This window comes from Aotus nancymaae, unplaced genomic scaffold (assembly GCF_030222135.1).
Source record: "Aotus nancymaae isolate 86718 unplaced genomic scaffold, 86718_ANA_hifiasm-v0.15.2.pri h1tg000072l, whole genome shotgun sequence".
Lineage (NCBI taxonomy): Eukaryota > Metazoa > Chordata > Mammalia > Primates > Aotidae > Aotus > Aotus nancymaae.
In genome coordinates this window covers 17725913-17751229 of record NW_026988487.1, presented here as the reverse complement: position 1 = coordinate 17751229, position 25317 = coordinate 17725913, and the positions used below count along the sequence as shown (strand labels likewise).

The 25317-nt window shown below is 37.1% G+C and overlaps 1 protein-coding gene across 2 annotated transcripts in view; it reads left to right on the top strand.

Moving 5' to 3' along the window:
- The window catches only part of MYO1D (myosin ID), a 357058-nt gene that overhangs the window by 78547 nt on the left and 253194 nt on the right, over nt 1–25317 (top strand). For both annotated transcript variants that reach the window (XM_012449252.3, XM_012449253.3), the window contains exons 2-6: nt 13793–14001; nt 15988–16081; nt 18214–18379; nt 20456–20509; nt 22154–22249. In XM_012449252.3, coding sequence (XP_012304675.1) covers nt 13793–14001; nt 15988–16081; nt 18214–18379; nt 20456–20509; nt 22154–22249 — 619 coding nt within the window. The remainder of the gene's footprint in view (nt 1–13792; nt 14002–15987; nt 16082–18213; nt 18380–20455; nt 20510–22153; nt 22250–25317) is intronic.

Below are 25317 nucleotides of genomic sequence, written 5' to 3'. Positions count from 1 at the left end.
CCTGTCTCTACAGAAAAATCAACAAATTAGCTGGGCATGGTGGCATACACCTGTAGTCCCAGCTATTGGAGAGGCTGAGGCAGGAGAACCACTTGAGCCCAGGAGTTTGAGGTTACAGTGAGCTATGATCATACCACTGCACTCCAGCCTAAGTGACAGAACGAGACCCTGTCTCTAGAAAAATAAAAACAAAAATAAAGCTCCTACTCTTTCCAACAAATGGTCCCTGTCCATCTCAGGAACACACAGCCTAACAAAGGGGATAAAACTAATTGATTCCATCACATGGAAACCATGATTTTTACCAAGAGAAGCAGAAACAAGATGCTTTCACCCTTGGGAGAGATTCTTATCTAATAACTGGCAAGGTGGACTGAACCTTATTGAAAGTAACCTAATGAACATTGCATAAGCTAGGTGCCTCTGTGAAGAAAGGGGTCAAAGTTTTGTGTATTTTGAAAATAAAACTCTGTCCTTTCTAAATAGGCCAGTATTGTTGGTTAAAACACACCCACGAAACAGAAACTCTCATATGTTATAGGCAGAAGTTTAAATTTATACGGTCTCTTTGGAGAATAATTTGGCAATAAGTCATAAATTTAAATTGCTTATATCCTTTGAACTAGTAATTTTAATTCTAGATGTACGTTCTACAGATATACATACACATATGCACAAAGAAATAGCTACGATTACATTTATACAGCATTGTTCATAGTAACAAAACTAAATGTCCAATAGGGACTGATTAAATATATTAGTTTATAATCACCCATGAAATGGAATACTGTGCAGGCATAAAAACCTAGGCTTTTATCTACTTACATGAGACTTTTGCCAAGATAAACATTTTAATTAGAGGGAAAAAAATGCCATTCATGTAAAAAGAACAGCAACTAAACTGTTTCTAAATAAATTGACAGGAAACCAGCAGTAGTGGCTGCCTCTGAGGAGGGAAGCTATGGGAAAGACAAGAGAGAAAGACTTTTCACTATGTTTTTATTTACATCTTTTGAGTCTTTTACTAAGAGTCTATATTGCGTATTCTAATTTAATATATTCACTATATAAAGAGGATTGGAAGTTGGATTTTTATTATCTACTTGTAATTTTCATATAATTTACAAAAAAGTTAGAAGATGCTACAAGAAACCCCCTTTTGTTCTTTACCAGTTGTTTACATTTTGCTCTTTTTGCTGCTTAATTTCTTTTTGTATATTTTTATATATGTATGTAGTTCTTTTTTTTAACCATTGGAGAGTAAATTGGAGACATCAGGCCCCTATCATTAAATAATTCAGGGTATATTTCTTAAGAACAAGGATCTTCTCTTACATAACCATAATACAGTGATCAAAATCAGAAAGTGTAGTTTTGATGCAATTCTGGTATCTAATTCATAGCTGATGTTCAGATTTTATCAACTGTCCCAATAATATCCTTTTTTAATTTTTATTTTTGACAATCTCACTTTGTCGCCCAGGCTGGAGTGCAGTGGTATGATCTTGGCTCACTGCAACATCTGCTTCCCTGGTTCAAGCGATTCTCCTGCCTCAGCCTCCTGAGTAGCTGGAATTACATGTGCATGCCACCATGCCCAGCTAATTTTTGCATTTTTTGTGGAAATGGGGTTTCACCATGTTGGCCAGGCTGGTCTTGAACTCCTGACCTCAAATAATCTGCCCGTTTTGGCCTCCCAAAGTGCTGGGATTACAAGTGTGAGCCACCACTCCCGGCCCCAATAACATCCTTCATAGCAATTTTTCCCCCAGTCTAGGATTCGGAACAGGAACATGCTTTGCATATAGTCGTCATGTCTCTTTAGTTTCCTGTAATCCAGAGTATTATTCCGCCTTTCTCTCTTTTCTTGATTGTGCCCCTTCCCAGTTATTTTGTAGAATGTCTTTCAGTTAGGTTGTCTAATGTTCCTCCTGGTGAGATTCAGGTAATGTGTTTTTGGTGGGATGCCCGCAGAAGTGATTGTTGTGTCTTTCTCGCTGCGTTCTGCTAGAAGTCACTCTTTTTGTCTGGGTTCTCATCCTGTGGCTACAGGAGATGAGGCTCTCCTTCAGGGCACACCTGGAATCTTTTAGGTCATTTATACAACTGTGGATCTGGGAATTCTAGTCCCTGAGCTCATCCTTTTCTTGCACTGTTTTGTGTAGCAACATTAAGAGCTACCAGCCAACCTTCCTGTAGTCATTAGATTTTCCAAAACGTTCAGATGTATCAAATACACAGTCATCCAGCTCCTTCTTATAAGTTGTTGACTAGGAGTATGCAATTGACATACTTTGCATATCTCTGTTGCCAGATCAGATCGTACACTATCAGTGCTTTCTTTTCCACTAGAGTCACTAGTGTCTTTAAATCTAATAAGATTAGAGAGCCCATTCCAGAAACCCCAGAAACAATTCAGAAAACTCATCTTTAAAATTGTGTTCCTCCAGAACTACTTTCAGTATCAAAATCTGTATTAGTCTAGGTTTTCAAAAGAAAACAGAACCAATCCTCCGTTAGACACACACACACACACACACACACACACACACACACACACACACACACACACACAAAGAGAGAGAGAGAAAGAAATTGAGATTTATTAAAAGGTATCGGCTCATGTGATATAGAGGCTCAGAAGTCCAAGATCAGCAGTGGGCAAGCTGGAGACCTGTGAGAGCCAATGACATAGTTCCAGTCTGAGTCCAAAGGCCTGAGAATCAGAAGAGCTCATGATGTAAATTCCATTCTGAATCACAGTCAAAAAGGCAGGAGAAGACTGACGTCCCAGCTCAAAGAGAGTTACCAGAGAGAGAGGGAAAAAAAAAAGCTTTCCTGGCTGGGTGTGGTGGCTCACATCTGCAATCCCAGCACTTTGGGAGGCCAAGGAGGGTGGATCATGAGGTCAGGAGATTGAGACCATCCTGGCTAACACGGTGAAACCCCGTCTCTACTAAAAAATACAAAATATTAGCCAGGTGTGGTGGCAGGCACCTATAATCTCAGCTACTCAGAAGGCCGAGGCAGGAGAATTGCTTGAACCCGGTAGGCAGCGGTTGCAATGAGCTGAGATCATGCCACTGCACTCCAGCCTGGTGACAGAAGGAGATTTTGTCTGAAAAAAAAAAAAAAAGCTTCCCTGCTTAGACCTTCATCAGGTTAGATGAGGCCCACCCACACTGGGGAGGGCAGTCTACTTTACTCAGTCTACCAATTCAGGCATTAATCTCATCCCAAACACCTTCACAGACACACCCAAAAATACTATCTAATAGAATATTTGGGCACCCTGTGGCCCAGTCAAGTTGATAGATGAGATTGATCATCATTAGCACATATGTCAGTTTGTTCCAACATTGGTGATACTAACTTTGATCCCTTGGTTTAAGTGGTCACAAAGTTTCTCTGCTGTAAAATTATCTTTCCCTTTGGAATTAATAGGTAGTTTGTGGAGAGATATTTTAGGGCTGTGTAAATATGCTGCCCTGATTACTTTCAATTACTAGTTTTAAGTTTTAATATCCATTGATAATTTTCTGACTCACACCATTCCTTATATATTTAGTTATTGGCATTCTACCCTCAGGGAGAGCTTTTCCTTCTCTTATTCATTTATTTATTTATTTTTATCAATATGGTCTCACAGATTCTTATTTTGTTCAATGGATTATAATCTGTTACTGATACTCCAATGCTCATGTAGTCTCAGATGGGTGCAGTGAAAGCCCATTCAAGCTAGTTTCTCTGTCCTTTTGACATGTGCCTGTCATTCTCTGAGCCTTTCCCTACTTTCTGGCTCAACAAGATATTCCAGGCTCATTTTGTACTTTCTCTGTTCCAGTGATAGAATCTGCTTTTCTTCAAGGAGCCGTGAGTCCTTTTAGTTAAGAAAAATAGTATTTCCAACCCTGTACCTGGTGTTATTGTTTCTCTAAGTGGACAGATTTGGGAAACGTGTGTGTGTGCATACCTATCTCTTCCTCTCTCCCGCTTCTCTCTCTCTCTGCTCCCCATGGACCCCATGAGTCTGTACTGATTCTTTCAATTCCAGTTGAACCCCACATATTTTGTAACCTTCTTCTCCAACAATGAAAAATCTGTCTCAGAAGTTTAGTTAGAGTAGGTACCATTTAATTTTCTCTAGAATAAAAGTTGCTATTTGTATGTAGATTATGTGAAGTTGTCCACATAAAGAGAAGATCATGCTGAAGATAAAACATAAATGTTCTCCATTCCTTTCGAGACAGACAATAAACAAATAAACAAAAAACAACTTGTGACCAGTATTACAAAGGGAACAAACAGGTGTGGAATGTGGAAGATAGAGAAATTTTGATGATTAAAAAACTTGTGTGGAATTTAGGAAACAAGCATCTGGAATGATGGGGGATAGGGGAATTTAGATGAATAAAGGCCAGTGCACACAGTAATCAGAGAGATGGCATGAGATGAACCAATATCTGCATGTCAGATTGGCTTGAGATTAAAGCTTCCCATTGTAAAGATTTAAGGCTAGGAATGCAGAGTAAGGTAAGATTTATATTTTAAGTGCATACTTGCTACTGTATGGAGAATGGATGGAGAGTGGTTTGAGCAGATCAGTTAAGATGATACCTGTGATAGAGAAGATTACCTGAGGTTGCATAATTTTGCTAGCACCATTCCCTATCAAAACTCTGATCTGTAGGTGAAAAAGCATACCTTATTGTTGATTTGATTTGCATTTCTTTATTTGTAAGGAAGAACAAGACATTTTTATTGAAGTTATTTTAGTATAACTAGTTTTATTCATATGGTTATTGTAACAAATTACCACAAACCAGGGGGGCTTAAAATAAAGAAGTGTATTGTCTCACAGTTCAGAAAACTAGAAGTCCAAATTCAAGGTGTCAGAAGACCCGTACCCCCTGAAACCTTCAGGGGAGATACCCTTCCTGGCCTCTTCCTAGCTTCTGGCAGTATTTGTCAATCCTTGGCTTGGCTTGACTTGAAGCTGCATTCCTCTAGTCTCTGCCTCTGTCATTGCACAGTGTTCTCCCTATCTCTCCCTTTATGGGGCATTTTTCTGTTTTTATTGGTCCCTAATGACCTCACCCTAACTTGATTTCACCTGCAGAAACCCTATTTCCAAATAAGGTTACATTCACAGATACTGGGGATTTCAGCATATCTTTTATGGGAATACAGTTCAAGTTATGACACTAATGATCTGTGTTTTTATTTTTCCAAGTGGCTAGCCTATTTTCTAACACTGTTTATTGACATTTATTGTTGGTATATTTATTTACTGTTTTGAAATGTCACCATTATCAGATACCTCAAAGTAATAAAAGCCATCTATGACAAACCCACAGCCAACATCATACTGAATGAGGGAAAGTTGAAAGCATTCCTCCTGAGAACTAGAACAAAAGAGGGTTGCCCACATTCACCACTTCTATTCAACATAATACTAGAAGTCCTGGCCAGAGCAATCAGACAAGAAAAAGAGCATCCAAATTGTTGGAAAAGAGGAAGTCAGACTGTCACGGTTCACCAGTGATCTGATTGTATACCTAGGAAACCCCTAAGACTCATCAAAAAAGCTCCTAGATCTGATAAATTCAGTAAAGTCTCAGGATACAAAATCAGTGTACACAAATCAGTAGCACTGCTATATACTGACAGTGGCACAGATGAGAATCAAATCAAGAACTCAGTCCCTTTACAACAGCTGCAAAGAAAAGACAAACAAAAAAAAAAACCTTAGGAATATACTTAACCAAGGAGATGAGAGATCTCTACAAAGAAAACTACAAAGCACTGCTGAGATATTAGATGGCACAAATAAATGGAACATATCCCATGCTCCTTAATAGGTAGAATCAATATTGTGAAAATGACCATGCTGGCCAAAGCAATCTATACATTTAATGAATTTCTATCAAAATACCATTATCATTCTTTACAGAACTGGAAAAAAAATCCTAAATTTCATATGAAACCAAAAAAGAGCCTGCATAGCCAAAGTAAGACTAAGCAAAAAGAACAAATCTGAAGGCATCACATCGTCTGACTTCAAATTATACTACAAGGCCATAGTTATCAAAACAGCATGGTACTAGTATAAAAACAGGCATAGACCAATGGAACAGAACAGAGAACCCAGAAATAAAGCCAAATACAGCCAACTGATCTTTGACAAGGCATATAAAAACATGAACTGGGGAGAAGTCACCCTATTCAGTAAATGGTGCTGGGGAAACTGGCAAGCCACATGTAGAAGAATGAAACTGAATCCTTATACAAAAATCAACTCAAGATGGATCAAAGACAAATCTAAGACCTGCAAGTATAAAAATTATTGAAGATGTCATTAGAAAAACTCTTCTAGACATTGTCTTTGGCAAAGAATTCATGACTAAGACCCCAAAAGCAAATGCAACAAAAGCAAAAATAAATAGATGGGACCTACTTAAACTAAAAAGCTTCTGCACAGCAAAAGAAATAATCAGCAGAGTAAAAAAATAAAAAAATAATAAATGTTGGCATGGATGTGGTGAAAAAGGGAACACTTTTACACTGCTGGTGAGAATGTAAACTTACCCATACAACCACTATGGAAAACAGGATGGAGATTCCTTAAAGAACTAAAAGTAGAACTACCATTTGATTCAGGAATTCCTCTACTGGGTATCCACACAAAGGAAAAGAGGTCATTAAATGAAAAAGACACATGCACACCCATGTTTATAACAGCACAATTTGCAATTGCAAAAATATGAAACGAACCTAATTGCCCATTAACCAGTGAGTGGATAAACAAAATGTGGTATATATACACCATGGAATACTACTCAGCCATGAAAAGGAACAAAATAATGTCTTTTGTAACAACTTGGCTGGAGCTGGAGGCCATCATTTTAAGTGAAGTAACTCAGTAATGGAAAGCCAAATATCATATGTTCTCATTTATAAGTGGGAGCTAAGCTACGAGGATGCAAAGGCATAAGAATGATGTAATGGACTTAGGGGACTTGTGAGGGAAAGGGCGGGAGGTGAGCAAGGAATAAAAGACTACACACCAGTGACAGTGTACACTGTTTGGGTAACAAGTGCATCAGAATCTCAGAAATCACCCCTAAAGAACTTGTCCATGTAACCAAAACCCACCTGTTTCACAAAAACTATTGAAGTAAAAAAGAAAAAAAAAGATTTCACATATAAATGAGATAATACAAAAAATTATTTTCTTTCTTTTCTCCACCTTTTCTTCCTGTCCCCTTCTATTTCCAGCAGTGTCCATTCTCTTTATGTCTTTTAATATGACCTTTATTGCTGTGGATTTTTTTTCTCTTCTGGTTTTTTCTTGAGCTCTTCTAGCTTTTTATCTCTTTAAAAAATGATTTTAAACACAATTCCTCCATGTCTTCTTTGATATTTTAGAGAGCTATATTTTCTTTGTATTCTTTGCTTTCATACAGAATGTTCTTTCGTAATTTTTCTACTTTATGACATCTTTTTTGGGAGGGGGTGTTCTCGATCTGCCTTTTGCCTGTCAGATGCTTTACCTACTGCCTGCTATTTTTTTTTTCTTTTCTTCTAACATTTTATCATGTTCTCCATTTTGGTTCGCTTCTAATGATCCTCATCTTTTTTTTTTTTTTTTTGAGACAGAGTCTCACCTGTTGCCCAGGCTGGAGTGCAGTGGCGCCATCTCTGCTCACTGCCACCTCCTCCTCCCACCCTCCCAGGTTGAAGCGATTCTCCTGCCTCAGCCTCCCAAGTAGCTGGGATTATAGGTGCCTGCCACCACGCCCAGCTAATTTTTGTATTTTTAGTAGAAACAGGGTTTCACCATGTTGGCCAGGCTAGTCTCAAACTCCTGACCTCAGGTCATCCACCCACCTTGGCCTCCCAAAGTGCTAGGATTACAGGCATTAGCCACCGCGCCCAGCCTAATGGTTGTCATCTTCGAGTGAGTATGGTTCATTCTGGGTTGAAGGATAACGTGCACTGAGTTTGGTGGTCTACTGCTCATTCCCTGAATCAGGGCACTCTGTGCCCTGAAATGGCAAGAAGTTTGCCTGATTAGAAAGCAAGTTTCCTATGTATTTCTGCGACTTCTGGGAGGTGATTTAACACTGCCTCTTTCCATTTATCAAGATCATCTGCTGCAGAGCCACTGTACTTTTTTTCTTTCACATCACCACTCTGACAGCCTGTTTTTTTGAAAAAGCAATTTCTAGTTATTTCTTCATTTAACCTCACCTTACATATACTCAGAAGTGTCCAGTGGGACTTACTTTGTTCTAAAGCCACCTGCATACTGAGACTCTGACATTCTTAGCAAACGATTTTTGGTTTGGCTACTCAGGAACTGCAGCCTACTTCGGGAGAACTCTACTCCAGTGCCGGAGATTTGCAGAGGCATACATTCACTCTTAGCAACCTGCCTCAACTAGGTCTAGTTTTCTTAGCTTTTCACAATCTTTCTTCATAGATTGTGGTTAGTTTTTTGTTTCATTATAGGTGACATCTTTTTCTGTTTTTGTTATTCTTATTGATTTTCAAAGTGTAGAAGGGGGGCCAAGATATCGTTACTTTATTCTCCTTAAGTGGAAGACCCTTGGATGGTATTTGAAGTTGATACTAGACTCAACCCTAGAGAACTGGAATATTTAGAGATCAGCAGAAAAAGAGGAGCCAGCAAAGGAGACTGAGAAGGAAACCAGAGAAGTAGAAGGAAAATGAAGAGAACGTGGCTCACAGAAGCCAATAGAAGAGTGTGCTGAGAAAATGGGAGTCAGTGTCAAATATAGTGGAGAAATTAAGTAAGATGAGCATAGAAAACCAACCAGTGAATTTAGTAATTTGGGATGTTTGGTCAAGATTTATTGAAATGCAGGAGTGGAACCTAAATTGGAGTTGTCTGAAGAGGTAATGAAAGGCCAAAGAAAATGGCATGGGTAGATGGACACCTCTGCTGAGAAACAGGAATGTTCACAGCAACTTAAGATTCCATTTAAATTCAAAAGAGAAAGAAGACAGGCCAAATCAGTGTGATTAAGGAACACTTATTCAGAAAGTGTATGTTCCTCATGAAGTAAATGAATAATACTTATGAATAAGATTTTATTAATACCGTACCTAGTAAACTATTCACAGAGAATTTCCCTACTGATTATAATTGGTTCCATATATTTCAAGAAGTCAACCAAGGATAACACTGAATTCTGTTAGTGGGTGAATCTAACTTAGAAGCTTCAAGAGTACATTTGAGATATAGTCATCTGAAATAAATTCCTTTTTCTTTTCTGCCTAGCTCAAAGTTAAATATATTTTTGTCCCTTATGTTCAGTAAGTTTTAAGATTCTGCCCAGTTTCCATGTGAAACAACTCCAATTTCTCTGTCCTCATTTCTCCTATCACTCCCCTCACTGAGCACCTTATTGATGTCTTTAACTAGAAAAGTCACTGATTCCTTGTTTCCAGTCACATCAAATGTAACTCCCTCAGCCTGACTTTCATATCATATCAGATCTGACCCTGTGTATATTTCTACCTGTTCCCCAGCATTCCTTAATGCAGCTTGCTACTCTGACTGGGCCAACCACCCTCCTCTTCTCCATACCTCACCTCTCCCCGCATGTCTTAGATTCTTCTATCGGGTTGTGCACGTCGTCTGCCGGTGACTGATCTGAAGGAGCTGCTTTCATCTTGACTTCCTACTATAGATGGTCTTGTATATAAGTGGCACATGCAAATTTACAAGGCTACCTTTTTTAAAAAGAAAAAAGTAAATGTTTCAGAATTCTTGTACAAATGAACTATTGTTTGCTGATGGCATTATTATACCTTTATATTTTCTCCATTACTACTCACTAATTCAAATCTTTTTAGAACTTTGTTTCACTTAGAAGCCAGTTAAAATATATATTTTTAAACTTCTTAAGTTTAAAAAATCAATTGCTATTAAGCTATGTTAACCATTTAGGAGGTTCTAAAAAGGAAAAAAAAAAAACAAAAAACAGTTAACAGAGCAAAGACCTTAAAACCAGTGTTGGAGGAAGAGTATCAAGAGTGACTTCATAGAGGAACCGGTGCTTAGGCTTTTGAAGAAAGAGAAGGAATCTGGCAAGCACATGGGGAAGAAGGAACCAGGAAAAGGTATTTGAGGCGGAATGAACTCCATGGGCAAAATCATGAAGGCATGGCGCTCTTGGGAACTGTGAATAGCTCATTAATGAGAACAAGAGTAACAGAGACAGGGAGAAGTCGTAGGGAGGCTTTAGTGAGTGGAAGTGTTGTTGGTAGAAAGAAGTCAAGAGAAACTTGGAGACCAGACCCTGTGTGCTCTGCTGTGGAGTTTATTTGTTACTCGTAGTGTTCTTCATTGAAAGTGATTGATTAATCTTTGTCACTATAGTGCAGGCTTTTGTTACCTTACTGATCATACTATATCGTTGTTATTTATTTACAATGCTTTCCTGTTCTCCTTTTTTAAATCCTGGAGTTAGACCCAGTATCTGGCACAAAGTAGATGCTGAATAAATATTTGAAGAATGAATTATAAAAGTTTGTCGTAAAAGGTTTGCACACAGAGGTCATGCGGGCACCTTCTTTAGTCTCTTTTAAGAGATAACACCGTCTTTGTCATCTAGGATAATTACCGTAGTTCCTCCTGGAGGCAAACACCCTAGGTGACTATCACCTTAGTGCTTACTTCATACCCTACCACTTTCCAAAGCAAATTGAATTTGAGTTGCTGTTAAGGTGTATACTGGCACCATCTAGTGGTGATTTTAAGACCCAACCAAATTGAAAGTTTTTTATTTCATAACTTAAAATTTCAAGTAAAAGGACCTTCTAACACTTTGTGAATTGCTGAAGCATTGTATTTAATATCATATTCTGTTGATATTTGCCACTATCTTTGAGTTAATAGTTATGCATTCAATTATTTTCTTAAGACATGAGATCTTATTGTGTTGCCCAGGCTGGACCCAGACTCCTGGGTTCAAGTGATACTTCTGCCTCAGCATCCAAATAGCTGGGTCTATAGGCATGTGCTACTATGCCAAGCTGTTAAATGATTTTATACATGCACTTTAGTTGTATTTTACAAACATGGTGCATATAGGTTTAATGGAAAATATTTTATTTGTAATAAAATATGATTTTAGAGCATAATGGTCTATTAGTGGCTCTAAAAATTATCCACTGAGAAAGAAGGTACATTATTGGACAAACCTGGAATCTTACAACAGTATTCTAATTTCACACATTATTTGCCGTGTCTCTTAGTTGCAGAGTTCCAGGCTTATGAAATAGTGTTTTTTTTTCTGACATCCTTCTGCTTATTTTCTTCATTTTTTTTTTCTGTTTGGACAGTGCATCTTGAAAACTAAATCGTGCCCTTTTGATTCTTTTCCTTGGAGATACTTGGGCATGTACTGCAAATTTGCAGGTTAAGCCAGAAAAACTTATGTGGTGAATCTTAGCTTCTTATCATTTTCACAATTCTTTGAGCAGGTGTTATGTAGACATTTTGCTTGTGACTTGTAGTTCACTGACAACTGAGTCAGGAAATTGGATCCTTTTTTTTTTTAAGACGGAGTCTCACTTTGTCACCCAGGCTGCAATGCAGTGGTGCAATTTTGCCTCACTGCAACCTCCGCCTCCCAGGTTCAAGCAATCCTCCCACCTCAGCCTCAAGTAATCCACCTGCCTCAGCCTCCCAGAGTGCTGGAATTACAGGCGTGAGCCACTGCACCCGGCAGGTGGATTACTTGTGGCCGGGAATTTGAGACCAGCCTGGGGAACATAGTAAAACCCTGTCTCCACCAAAAATACAAAATTAGCTGGACATGATGATGTACACTTGTAATCCCAGCTACTTGGAAGGCTGAGGCTTGAACCTGTAAAAGACTCCAAATCCATGCTTTTAGCTGCCATGTAAACTTCCTAACAGTTGGGAGGATGCATAGAAAAACCATAGTAGAAAAATGCACCAAAAACCTTGAAGTAGTTAATAACTCTTAAAACACTCTAAATACTTGATAAAAATCTTGGTTTAAATTTATTGTTGACATTATCAACATCTGTTTGTTTCAATTTCTAATTATACCCTACAGCCTTCATTCCAGCTTAAAGGAAATCTAAGGTTCTTGTCTTTTGGTCCCAAATGCTTAGTTATTTCTCCTGCCCCACCGACCACGAAGCAAGAATGCTTAGAGACATGCTGTCTGTGAACCAGCATTTTCCCATCGGGGCATGCCCTTCATCGGTTCTTAGATGTGAGAGAGATGTCTACCAGTACCTCTCAGCTGGTAGAGCATGTTGGTGGCAACCACTTGTTGTGTGGAAACTTTGAAGTTCTGGGTCACATATGTTTCTATGTATGGATTACTGTGTAAAATAGTGGATGTATGTGGGTTTTCTACATTTTATATTTAAAATTTTTGTTTGTACAATAGACACATAAAGTTGCACAATTGCAATCATATGGTATCTACTTGAGCTTTGTACTCTTTTTTGTCCTGTGGCCTCTTCTCACCCCATATGGCCTTCTTCTTTATTTCACTCCTTCCACATCACCCTACTGTGTGTATAAAATGATGCATAAAATATAACATGTGGCCAGGCACAGTGGCTCAAGCCTGTAATCCCAGCACTTTGGGAGGCCGAGGCGGGTGGATCACGAGGTCAAGAGATCGAGACCATCCTGGTCAACATGGTGAAACCCCGTCTCTACTAAAAATACAAAAAATTAGCTGGGCATGGTGGCACGTGCCTGTAATCCCAACTACTCAGGAGGCTGAGGCAGGAGAATTGCCTGAACCCAGGAGGTGGAGGTTGTAGTGAGCCGAGATCGCGCCATTGCACTCCAGCCTGGGTAACAACAGCAAAACTCCGCCTCAAAAAAAAAAAAAAAAAAATATATATATATATATATATAAAACATGTATTCCACATTTTTACATGCTTATGTAGTAATTTATAAAATATATCTATGTACAGATATAAATACATATATTATTAGATCTTTAACTTTTATTTTATGGGGAAAAGGTGGAAACATATTATATATAACTTAAAAATACACATGCCTTTCAACCAGCTGTCCCATTCCTGAGAATCTATCCCACAGAAATAAAAGCAGTAATCTGTAAGATTATGTACCAAGAGTGTTTTCTGCAGCATTATTCATAGCAGCAGGAAGGAACAGGAATCATTGGATAAATAATGATATATCTGCACCATGGAACTTTAGGCAGTCATAAAAAAATAAATTTGATTTATACTAGAAGTGTCTCCTCTGCCATTCTCTCTGTTTTGGATTTTACTGTTTATATTCATTTACTAGCATTTTAGTGAGATCCAAGAGCGAGAAAAAAATAAATGTATATGACAGTCCTCTTAATAATTGAAAATCTAAGTGGATTTCAAGATCTTCTTTAACTTCTATTTCTTTTCCTCCTAGAACTCTGAGATTGTTTTCAACTCTTTAACTTTTTCATCTTCTTACCCTTCTGTATTTTGGAAACAGGAAATCCCCAGCCCCAACAAGTTCAATTCTTCCTTCTTGCCAGGCTTTTAACCCCTACTGGTCTTTTTTACCAATGGCATCTGAAGGGGCACAGCCTCAAACATTCTCTCTAAAAGTTAACTCAGAACCAATGGAATGTCAGTTCAGAAATTATTTCTGGGATCTTTGGACTTGCCTGGAAGTAAGAGACCCACAGGACAGATACAGCATTTCTGTATAACCACAGCTATGTCTTCCTTTTCTTTTGTTTCTGTACAGATTTGAAAAAGGGCGCATCTATACATTTATTGGAGAAGTCGTCGTTTCTGTGAACCCTTACAAGTCGTTGAACATCTATGGGAGAGACACGATCGAGCAGTATAAAGGCCGTGAGCTATATGAGAGACCGCCTCACCTTTTTGCTATTGCAGATGCTGCTTACAAGGCTATGAAGAGACGATCAAAAGACACTTGTATTGTGATATCAGGTAATTGGAGGGGTCCCCTCTATTTCCAAAGTCAAAATGTGTTTAATTTATCTGATACTCAAGAATCTCAACAATTGATTAAATCTTTTTTTAAAGGTAGAAGTCTGAGCAATTCTATAGGAGACAGAAAAGTAATGAACATTAAATACCAAGTTTTTTGTATCATTTCTAATCATGCTCTAGTCTTGATTCATTTACAAATACATATTACACTTGGATGACTTCTGGCCAGTTTGTTAGATTGAGCTGACATGGAAAATGTTTCCATCTCAAACACATAAAAGTAGTGGATAAAATGCAACAACATTAAATAACAAAATGAAACCAAGAAAATGAAATACTGAGGTGCGAAAATGAAGAATGAGCTCAAAATCAGACTCGTGCTTGGAAGCTAGTGTTGAGGGACCTACAGAGGCGTGAGGGCCAGAAATAAGCTTTCAGAGCTGGGGGGCTGAACTTTATAAACCCCAGCAAGGAGGGAGATAGGCACGAGTTAGGCTGCAGACCTTCCATGCCTGAGAACTGGAGCCAGACTATCTACGTTAAGCTGAGCCCTTCAAGGACTCCGTGTAGTGAAATGGGGACAGGAAAAATATCTGTCCACTGACCCAGAATGGCCTCTCCCAAACTGTGGGAATTTCTTCAGGTGCTAATAATACCTCGCATTTGCACTGGTGGTTTTATGCTTTTAGAAACACTCTAATAATCATTATTCTATTTTGGTTAAACAACTCTCTGGTATGTAGAACAGTTATTTTTCTACTTTATAGATAAGAATACTAAAGGTCAGAGGAGTTAAGTAACTTAGTGTTGGAGTTAGAAAATTATATCCTACGACTATGTTTTATTAAAACAAATTATGAAAACAATATTTCTGGGTTTTAAAGGGGAGAGTAAAAACAATTATATGAGTGTGTGGAGTAAAAGCAAAATGTTTCTTCCCCTTGAGTGCCTTAATCTTCCCAAGATTCCAACAGTAACAGCTGTTAGCAGTTTAATGTTTATCCTTTTATACATTTTCTCTACATGTGCAAACACATATAGTCACAATTGCATATGTAACCATATTATAAATATATAATTATAGAATTATGTCTGTTATATAACTCATTTTTCCATTTAATAATATGTAGTAAATATCTTTTCCTTGGTGTTTCTGTAGAGCTGGTGCGTTCTTTTTAACCATAGTGTAGTGTTCCATTTAAATAATTGAATCATAATTTATCCAATTAACTACTGATGGATATATAATTTCCAGATTTTAGCCACAACTTACACTATAGTCTATAGAAATATTTTAAAACCTTTGAACATTATTATTATTTGGTTATGTTAGTATTTTTTAGTATTTCCTTAGGAGAAATTTCTACCAGTGGAATTTTTGAGTCAGAAGACATAAGCATTTAAAATTTTTGATAGATAATTTGAAATTGATTCCTCTTTCCCTATACCCCAGCCATTATCCCAATTGTCATGCATTTTCTATGATTTCTTCTGTCTGGAGCTTGTTGTTTTGTTTTTTCACTAAAATTACTCTAACTTTAATTTTTTTAAAGAATTATTTTGTTCCCTTTAAGATTAAAAGAAATTCTGCTATAGAAAATGAGGTTCTATGAATTTAGTTGTGACCATTGTTTGAATCACTACTTTATTTCTTTTCTGCTAGACTTATGAGTCCCTGCCAAGTACTAAAACTCTAGTGTTAGTTTACCACAATGGTACTTTTTTCCTAAGTAAATTTTTTTTTTGTAGTCTACTTATTATTTTAGTTTTATAATAGTTTTATTTTCTTCATCATATTCAGGTTTGTTAGAACCACTAACCATATCAAGGCAGGATGAAATAAAAAAGCAAAACAATGAAAGAGTGCAATGTGAGGGATTTTAAATGTTTAACTAGTATCAGATTTTTAAATTATTCTATTAAAAATTAGCTTACTTTTGGTTTAAATTATTACGTTAAGCTCTGAACAATTTTTCCCCCTAGGGGAAAGTGGAGCTGGTAAAACGGAAGCCAGTAAGTACATTATGCAGTATATTGCGGCCATCACCAACCCCAGTCAGAGAGCAGAGGTTGAAAGGTAAGGGTGCTCTCATAATGGGGAGGGATTCTTCTTGGCACTCCATTTTCTCTAGAGGACTTGGCTAGGCCTAAACTCTGATATCTATGGGTTGAGCATTTTTTGATGATTAAGCTACTTTGATTCTCTTAAGTGCATGTTGTTTCTATACTTTTACTTACTTCACTATATCTATTTCTAGATTTGTTTTTAGTAGAAAAATACTACTATGGTAAGCTTTACCTAATTATGAGACCAAAAAAATCATTACTCTGAAATAACTGAAAATGTTCCCATGCTGGTTTATTACTGCTGACTTAAATGTGGTCAACAGAGCTATTATAATTTACACTGGTAGGTTTTATTGTTCCAGCTCTCACAGGTTCCTTGCTCTGTTCACCACATCAGGGTTTTTAAAAAACTGTATTCTGAGAGAAGTGGGACCCCGGAAGGCAGACTCATGCCTTCCCATCATCATCATTACAACATTCAGAACCCACTGACAATGGAATTTCTGAACAGGATTCATTTTCTAAAAGGATTTTATGCCATACTGTCCTGCTGCTCACAGGAAGATGAGTAATAAACCTGGTCTCTACTTTCTAGGGCCCAGCATTTAGGGGAGCAGCTGACACATAGTATTTGCTTAACAAATACATAAGGGATGAATGGATGATAGCTATAAAGCAACAAGACTCAACTTTCTTATGTGGTGCAGCCTTTTTGAAGAGAGAAACTATTTTCCTCATTGGCTACTTTGAAGCTCAGTACTAATTTAGTAAAGAGTCCCACCTCATGTACACATCACAATCTTCAGTTTTATGAATAGGAAGGAAGGATACTGGGTTGATATGAAAGAAGAGAATTTACACTCCACTGCCCTACGTGGCCTTTCTTCTTTTCATCATATTGAGCTGCATTGCGGGGTCAGGAGAGGCATTTTTCCTAATTGTAACATATCCCTGCTTCTTACTCTGACTTTACAATCTAGTTTGACAAGGACAAGGATATGTGTGAGTTTTCTTAATTTCCTTGGGAGCTCAGGAGAGCAACTAGATGAGAAATAAATTAATTTTACATGTACTGTAGCAGAGTAAGGCATATATAAATTTACTAGTCTTTCACAAACATATCACAAACCGTTTCCCCACACACACATATTTTTAAAATATGCCTTCATTTATGAGGTGATAAGGTTGAATGCTCCAGTATTAGTGGGAGTAACAGTGGGTCTGCTACATCAAGGTATTTCAGAGGCCAAAGTTATTTCTGCAGGTATGCCTGTATAAGAGGAATTCTAACAGTGGAATAAAAATAAAGATAAAATAAGGATAACTTCTAGCATGAAGTTAAAAATGTATCCATTGGGAGGGACTGCTCTAGAGAAAGTTAGCATTCATTGAATAAAGAATGCATTAAATAACTGGTACAAGGGAGAAATTCCATACAGCTTCAAACAAAATAATGAGCAATTTCTGAACTAGTAAAGATTAAACTTATGATGTATAACTAAGTACAATAAAATTTCACAATTCCAGGTTTTATAGGCAAGTGCCTTAAAAATTGTATCATTTTCTGTATCGCCTATTCTCTTTTCAGAACATATCTTTTTAAAAAATTCTTTATGTAAATAAAATATATACATTTATAAAAGGAAAAACAAAAATTACAGAATTAAATTGAAGGTGTAAAGATTCCCTGGAATCCTACCTTGCCCACCCCATCAGTCTCCTGCCTAGAAAACCTTAGTAAGGTGCGCTGATCCCTCCAGATTTTTAAGCATTTACTGACACATGTGCTTGCACACACACACACGTGTACACACATATACACACACAAGGATCCTGTAATGCATGTTATTTGACAACTTGATTTTATATTTGTTACTATATGCTGGACATTTCCATGTGAGTACATATTGATGTACTTCATTCTTCTTAGCACCTCTATAGTATTTCACTATATTGGGAAACAAAACTTTATTTTTATCCCTATTGGTGGACATTTAAGTTTTTGGGTTTTTTTGATATCGCAAACAATGCTGGAGTCAGCATCTTTGTATAAATATTTGTATGTGTTTTAGCAAGTCCAGGTTTTAAAAAATTCTAGTCTCTATAAGTTTTTATAATGACTTTCATTTATCTGTGTTGAAGAGTGAAGAATATGTTGCTTAAGTCCAACTGTGTTTTGGAAGCTTTTGGAAATGCCAAAACCAATCGTAATGACAACTCAAGCAGGTTTGGAAAATACATGGATATCAACTTTGACTTCAAGGGTGACCCTATTGGTGGACATATCAATAACTACTTACTAGAAAAGGTAAAATGTGCTTAATTTCTGAGGGTAATGTTGTAAGTGCTGAATGTTTAAAAAAATTATAGAATTTATTTTATTAAGTCAAAATAGCTTTAAATCCTATTCTCCCTTCTTGATTAGCTTTTTATGATAAGTTATTCTCCTTTTGTCTTCTATTCTTAGCACTTACAATGTCAAGTTGGAAAAAGTTGGGGATTTTGTACATAGATTTAGGTATGCGTGTGAATGGATGGGGGCGCAGGTATGAGTGTTTGCCAACTTTTGGGTAATTTCAACCAAAAATCAATCTAAGACTAATCAGTTCTAGTCTTTTTATACATCACCATCTTCTATACATTTTAATTTTATGTATTAAAATTTTGTTCTAGTTTCTGTTTGTTCATTGTTTTGTAGTAACGTATATGTATTTTGTGATCTTACATCCTAATTATGAAGTAAACTGTATTTGGTCAGTAAAAACTTTAAAATAGGCCCAATTTCTAGAGGATTCCAATTAAAACTTTCTTCTTGGGACCACCAGAGAGGTTATGTCTGGTTTTGTTTTGTGTTTTTGGAGACACAGCCTCACTCTGCCACCCAGGCTGGAGTGCAGTAGCGTGAACATAGCTTACTGCAGCCTCAACTTCCTGGGCTCAAGCGATCCTCCCACCTCAGTCTCCTGAGTAGCTGGGACCACAGGCATGGGTCACCACACCAGCTAATTTTTTTTATTTTGTAGAGATGGGGTCTCCTGTGTTGTCCAGGCTGGTCTCAAACTCTTAGGCTCAAGCAGCCCTCCTGCCTCAGCCTCCCAAAGTGCTGGGATTACAGGCATGGGCTGCTGCACCCAGCCAGTTGTGTCTTAACTAATCTTGATTATCAGTGGGCATGACTACAAGAAAATACATAGAGTTCACTTTTACAGTTAAACTTGTCCTTTACAAAATTAGGTCTCCACCCTGAATTTACACCGATCTAAGCTGACAGGTTTCTCAGCTGAGGGTTTCCTATCCCAATTAGGCCATAGCATTCTTTATGGCCATTTAATACAGTATAATCTTTATTTTTGTTTGTTATTGAAGTCATACTGTTAAGGAAATAAATCTATTATCAGAATCAGTCGAAAAAGGACAGGAGGCCGGGTGCAGTGTCTCATGCCTGTAATCCCAGATTGTTGAGAATATTCTTCCCTAAGCATTCCTTCCTCTTCTCCCCACTTCTAATCCTTTGGGAGGCCAAGGTGGGCAGATCACCTGAGGTTGGGAGTTTGAGAGCAGCCTGACCAACATGGAGAAACCGTGTCTCTACTAAAAATACAAAATTAACCAGGTGTGGTGGCTCATGCCTGTAATCCCAGCTACTTAGAAGGCTGAGACAGGAAAGTAACTTGAACCTGAGAGGCAGAGGTTGCGGTGAGCCAAGACTATGCCATTGTACTCCAGCCTGGGCAATAAGCCTAAAACTCTGTTTCAAAGAAAAAAAAAGAAAGAAAGAAAGAAAAGAAAAAGGACAGGAAATGCCGGGTATTATTATCAGTCTTTTTTCCAAAATGTTTCATAGATTCACTTTATACATAATATATATTCAATCAAAAGGGTCCCTTTGAATGAACTCATATTTTGAACCCTCTCCTAATAGCAGTATTTTTGGAATCATCTAAGGCAGAGGTCCCGGATTGATCTTGCTCAACTGACTTTTATTACAGGATATAAGGCATTGCTCTTTGAAATGCCAGCAGACCCTGGGGAAAGGAATGTTGAGAATATTCCTCCCTAAGCATTCCTTCCTCTTCTCCCCACTTCTAATCCTTACCCCACCCCCAATCACCCAATTCTATCTTTAGGCTTCAAGTTAAAAAAATCAAAATAGCTTCATTCTTCAGAAAGTTTTAGGGACCTCTATTTTAAGCAATAAAAATAATTATCAAAGAATTGCAGGGGAAACCCCATAGAGAAGATCTATTCTTAGATGAGCATACAATCCATGGGGTCTTTAGGATTTTTAAATGCTCTGTACATGTAAGTTTCCCTAAGAAATTGGCTACTGTTTTATTTTAGAGGCACATTTTCAGGCTAACCATTTTAATGTGTTTTTTCTTAGTCTCGAGTGATTGTGCAACAGCCAGGAGAAAGAAGCTTTCATTCTTTCTACCAGGTTAGTAATCTGTTACACAGATAATTGGTCATTAGCTCAGTTGTGCAGGAAATAAGTATTTGTGTCTTGAGCTTTCCCCCATCCTATGCGTCCCTCACCCTCCATTGGCCCCACAGTACATCACACATGCATGCACCACACACCCTGCCCTACATGCTTAAGAGATTGGCCGAGCATGACTGTTCCACCCAGCTGGTAGGGGCTTACCCAACCAGATGACTGCCTTGGGTGAGCATCACCCATATTTTCTTGCAGTGTAGATAACACTTTAATGACTGTGAAAGCTTTTGAAATGGTACATTCTAAATTTTAAATTAATTTTTGTTGTATTTGGAATGAAGCTGTTGTTTCCATATTTGGGAAGCAAATATTCAGAGAAGGGAATACAAATTAGGTTTGTTTCACTCATATAGACTATAAAGCAGTATGATTACTTTTAAAAAACAATCCAGATTTCTAACTTCAAGGGAGAATTGTCTTCTTTAATCCATCAAGTTTAGAAAAAAATTTGTGTATTTCTTTTGAAGAGTGCTTTTAGATTCTAAAGCAAAATCTTTTAAATAGCCCTCCTGTTGGCAAGTCTGTACACTCAGTGAACAAGTATGATATATTATTGTAATTTTTTAAAGCCCAAGGGAATATAAATCAAGGCTAACAAATAACGTGGGGGATCAAATTAGGCAATATTGTTTTGGATTTTTAAGAAGTAAAACTATAAATTGATAAGATTGATTTCCATGTGTAAGCTGTCTCTGAAAGTAACTGAATGATGACAATATAATTGAATGTGATTCAGTTGAATAGGTAACTGCTTTAATAGACACTACTCATTTGTATATATAAGTTATGGTTATTTGGTTTAAAAATCAATTTTTAAAATCTGATAAGTAGACTTTTTAGGTAAACAAAAGTATACAGTTTAATTTAGAGAATTTAAACATAATACCTTCCAAAGACATATCTATATAAAAGCACTATAAATATTGTATTTATGGTTCTGTTGGCAATTTGCCATGTTTTAAATAAGCTATTTTTCTACCAAATATAAAAGAGTTCGTTTATTTCAGTAACCTATAACTTTTTCCCACTTGGGTGAAACTATTAAAATTTATCATTATCCAACACTATGGTCATGGTTCCCCAGCTGTCCTCCTTTCCTGAGAGGTACAGACTGATAAGGAAAAGCTGTTTGTTTCCAGTGTGATTCAGCATATGACTGTCTGCTGATGCTTCTTACTTCTGTAGCGATATTGTCTTTTTCTAAATTCTGAGACAGAACTATATCCTGTCTATAATGAGGCTGCTAAGCAAGTGACCACCACAGAGCATAGGATCCTGTTTTACAAATGATGGCATTTAAAGCAAGAACCTTTTATGCCAGTTATATTGTGAATGAGATGAGACATTTTCAAAGTAATTTTCTTTATGACTGCATAACATTCTCTGTAACTGATGACATTGAACCCTTTTACCTTCAAGGTTTTAAAAAAAACAAAAACAAAAACAAAAAAACTTCTTCAAAGCTAGAAACAGGAAGACATAAGTGAGTTAAGCCCAGAAAATGAATAAAAGCCAGATTACACTAAGTTAACGTTTTGTTCAATGTATGTCTGGCCAACTTATTTCTAATTAAATATTTTTCAGCTACTCCAAGGAGGTTCAGAGCAGATACTACACTCTCTACATCTCCAGAAATCCCTTTCATCGTACAACTATATACATGTGGGAGCTCAATTAAAGGTGAGAATTTCCTCTTTGAGATTGCTCAGTTATAAAATCAATCAAAGAATCAGAAGAGACATTCAATAATTATCTGGTCGAGCCTGCTGCCTTTAGGCAAATAAATGTCTCTTTTATTCTGTTCTATTTTTTAAATTCTCGATAGAGATTCAGTGCATTTTTGAATCAGCAACTTTGCTTAAAATCAATTCTGATATTTTATCACCATCTGACAGGAAAGAAGTTTTTTCTGTGTTCAATCTTTTATTTTAATTTCGAATCCTATCCCTATTCCTTTTGACACTATAAAAATATTGATAGGACTAGGAAGTCTACCTACTAAGAAGATTTCATATGATTTGGCCAAAGGCAAGTTAGTAAGACAAAATTAAAATGCACTTTGATTCTGCATTCACTGATTGTTCAAATATTAATTTTGATGTACCCTAGAAATAGTTTTGTGCCCCTTAAGGCATTTCTATTCAGCTTTCAAGTTTTTCCATTTTTTCCCTTTTCTTGCATGCAAGCACTTGCATACACTTATATACAGGCATATTCTTGCTCTTTTGTTTCTGATTCATTTTCTGCTAGTAATTTTAAAACTAATTGTAATAACAGTTTGTTGATAATAATTACACTATTATCTTATTTTGTAGGAGGGAAGGTATATAAATGTATAGAATAAAATATGGTAGGATGTAGATCACAGTATTATTTATTCTGAATGGGTGAGATTATGGATATTTGTGTTCTATTTTTCCTTATTTAAAAAAATTCTATAATATAAAATTTATGGCTTTCATAGTTAGGGAAGAAATAAAAGAAACTGTAAAGGAAAAAAATCTAAAATGTGGGAGATATTTCTTTAAAAAAATTAATCAAAGCAAATTATACCTGCATTACTAGTTTAGCTATATTTTTATTGCTGTGCATAGAAATTAATGATATTTTAGTTTTTGCAATTAATTTTCCATTATTTGACATTTAGGTTACAACAACTTTACTTTTACAGTCATCTAAGAGCAGGAATATTTGGCTGAAAATGAATTAAAAACAAAAGACAGGGCACAGTGGCTCACGCCTTAATCCCAGCACTTTGGGAGGCCTAGACGGGCAGATCACCTGAGGTTGGGAGTTCGAGACCAGCCTGACCAACATGGAGAAACCCTGTCTCTACTAAAAATACAAAAGTAGCCAGGCGTGGTGGCGCATACCTGTAATCCCAGCTACTCGGGAGGCTGAGGCAGGAGAATAGCTTGAACCCGGGAGACGGAGGTTGCAGTGAGCTGAGATTATGCCACTGCACTCCAGCCTGGGCAACAAGAGTGAAACTCTATCTCAAAAAAATAAATAAAATAAAATAAAATAAAAACAAAAAACAGTAGAGGGCAACACTTCAACTCTCTGAGAACTAGCCAGAGGCACTTAAAGATGTGTAAAGAATTGTAAAGTCAACACCTGGAAAGCCAGTGACTGGGAATTTTTTTTTCAACCAAATTGTCTTATTGACTGAGTTACTTTTGACTAAGTCATGTAGAGTCCCTACAGAAAGCAAGTATTAATAGCCTTTTTTCCAGGTTAAATTTAGCTTAGATTCCCTTTTTATCAAAAATTTTCCATTTCTGCTTTCCCTGCCTTTTTTTCTTTCCTTCCTAAGAAAAACAAATAAGTAATAAATGATCATAGTCAAAACCTAAAATAGAAACCAAAAGGAAACAAAAACTAACTCTTACCATACAGAGATGATTATTGATAATGGTTTGTGTCTATATTTATGTGGAATCATACAATAAAACCTGATTAAACCTGCTTTTATTCTATCTTCCCATGCAAACAAATATAAACTAATATAATAATATAACTGTAAAGTATTGCACTGTCTGTATCTTAACCAATCCTAAAATGCAGGAATTATACACAGTTAAGATATTTTGAGTTACAGGTAAGAGGAGACCCAATTAAAAGTCTCCAAAAACAATAAGAAACTTAATTATCTAGCATAACAAGAAACCCTGAGATGGGACAATTTCAGAATTAGTTTATTCTGAAATTAACTAATGCCTTAACAATGTTGTTAGGAACCCAGGTATTTATGTGGTTGTTTCCCCAGGTTACAACTCTGCCACACTTAGTGGACAGCTTTGTCCTCTTAGGCTGGTTTTCCTTGCAGTCACAAAACGTCATCAGAAGTTCCAGGAGTCACAGGCAAAGGAGATGTTCATGGCTTATTTCCTTTTATAAGCTCGGGAAACCTCTCCAGAACCCAACTTCACTCATCCCCCATAAATACTTTCCCACATATTGTATTGATCAGAATGGCATCCCATGCCTGTGGCTAGCCAATCATTTGGAAAGGGGAATAAGATCACTCGGATGAGTTTAGACCAGTGAAGATTTGCCGCTTGAGGCTAGGTAGATGGCAGTCACAAAGGACATGCACACTTAGAGAGGAGTGAACAAATTAGGGTTCAATCAGCAAGAAAGAAATGGGGTTAGAGGATGACTGTTAGGGAAGCAGCCAACAGTTCCTCACAGTAGGACGTTTAGATTTTGTTTATCCAGTTACTTTCCAATTTCTACATGGTTGCAGTTTATAATCATAGTAATATCTGATACTGCTGAGTGTTTTTTTTTTTCTGTACTGCTACTAGAGAGGTGCTTTATGTAAATCCTCATTCAATCCTGACAACCATCCTGTAAAATATATGTTATTATGCCCATTTTATTTGTGAGGGAATTGAGGTTCAATGAGGTTAAGTATCTTGCCCAGGGTAAAAACAAAAAACAAACACCTAGGAGGAGGAGGGGCTTGCCTGGTTGTCTCCTGTACACTAGAAGAACTTGTACTTACCAGGCAGAAAGGTCCCCTTCCAGAGCCCTTCCTCAACAAGTGAGCATCAGGCCAGGTCTCTGTATCCAGACAAGAGGAGAAACTCACCAAGGAAAGGATTGGTCAGGCCTCTGTGGCTGCTGCTGTGGAAAAACTAATATAAACAGTTACTATTGCTTTATTGTGAATTTCTGTTTACACACTTGTATTTCCAATGTAATGGCCACAGCTCTTTAAGGGCAGGTGCTTCATCTTTGAG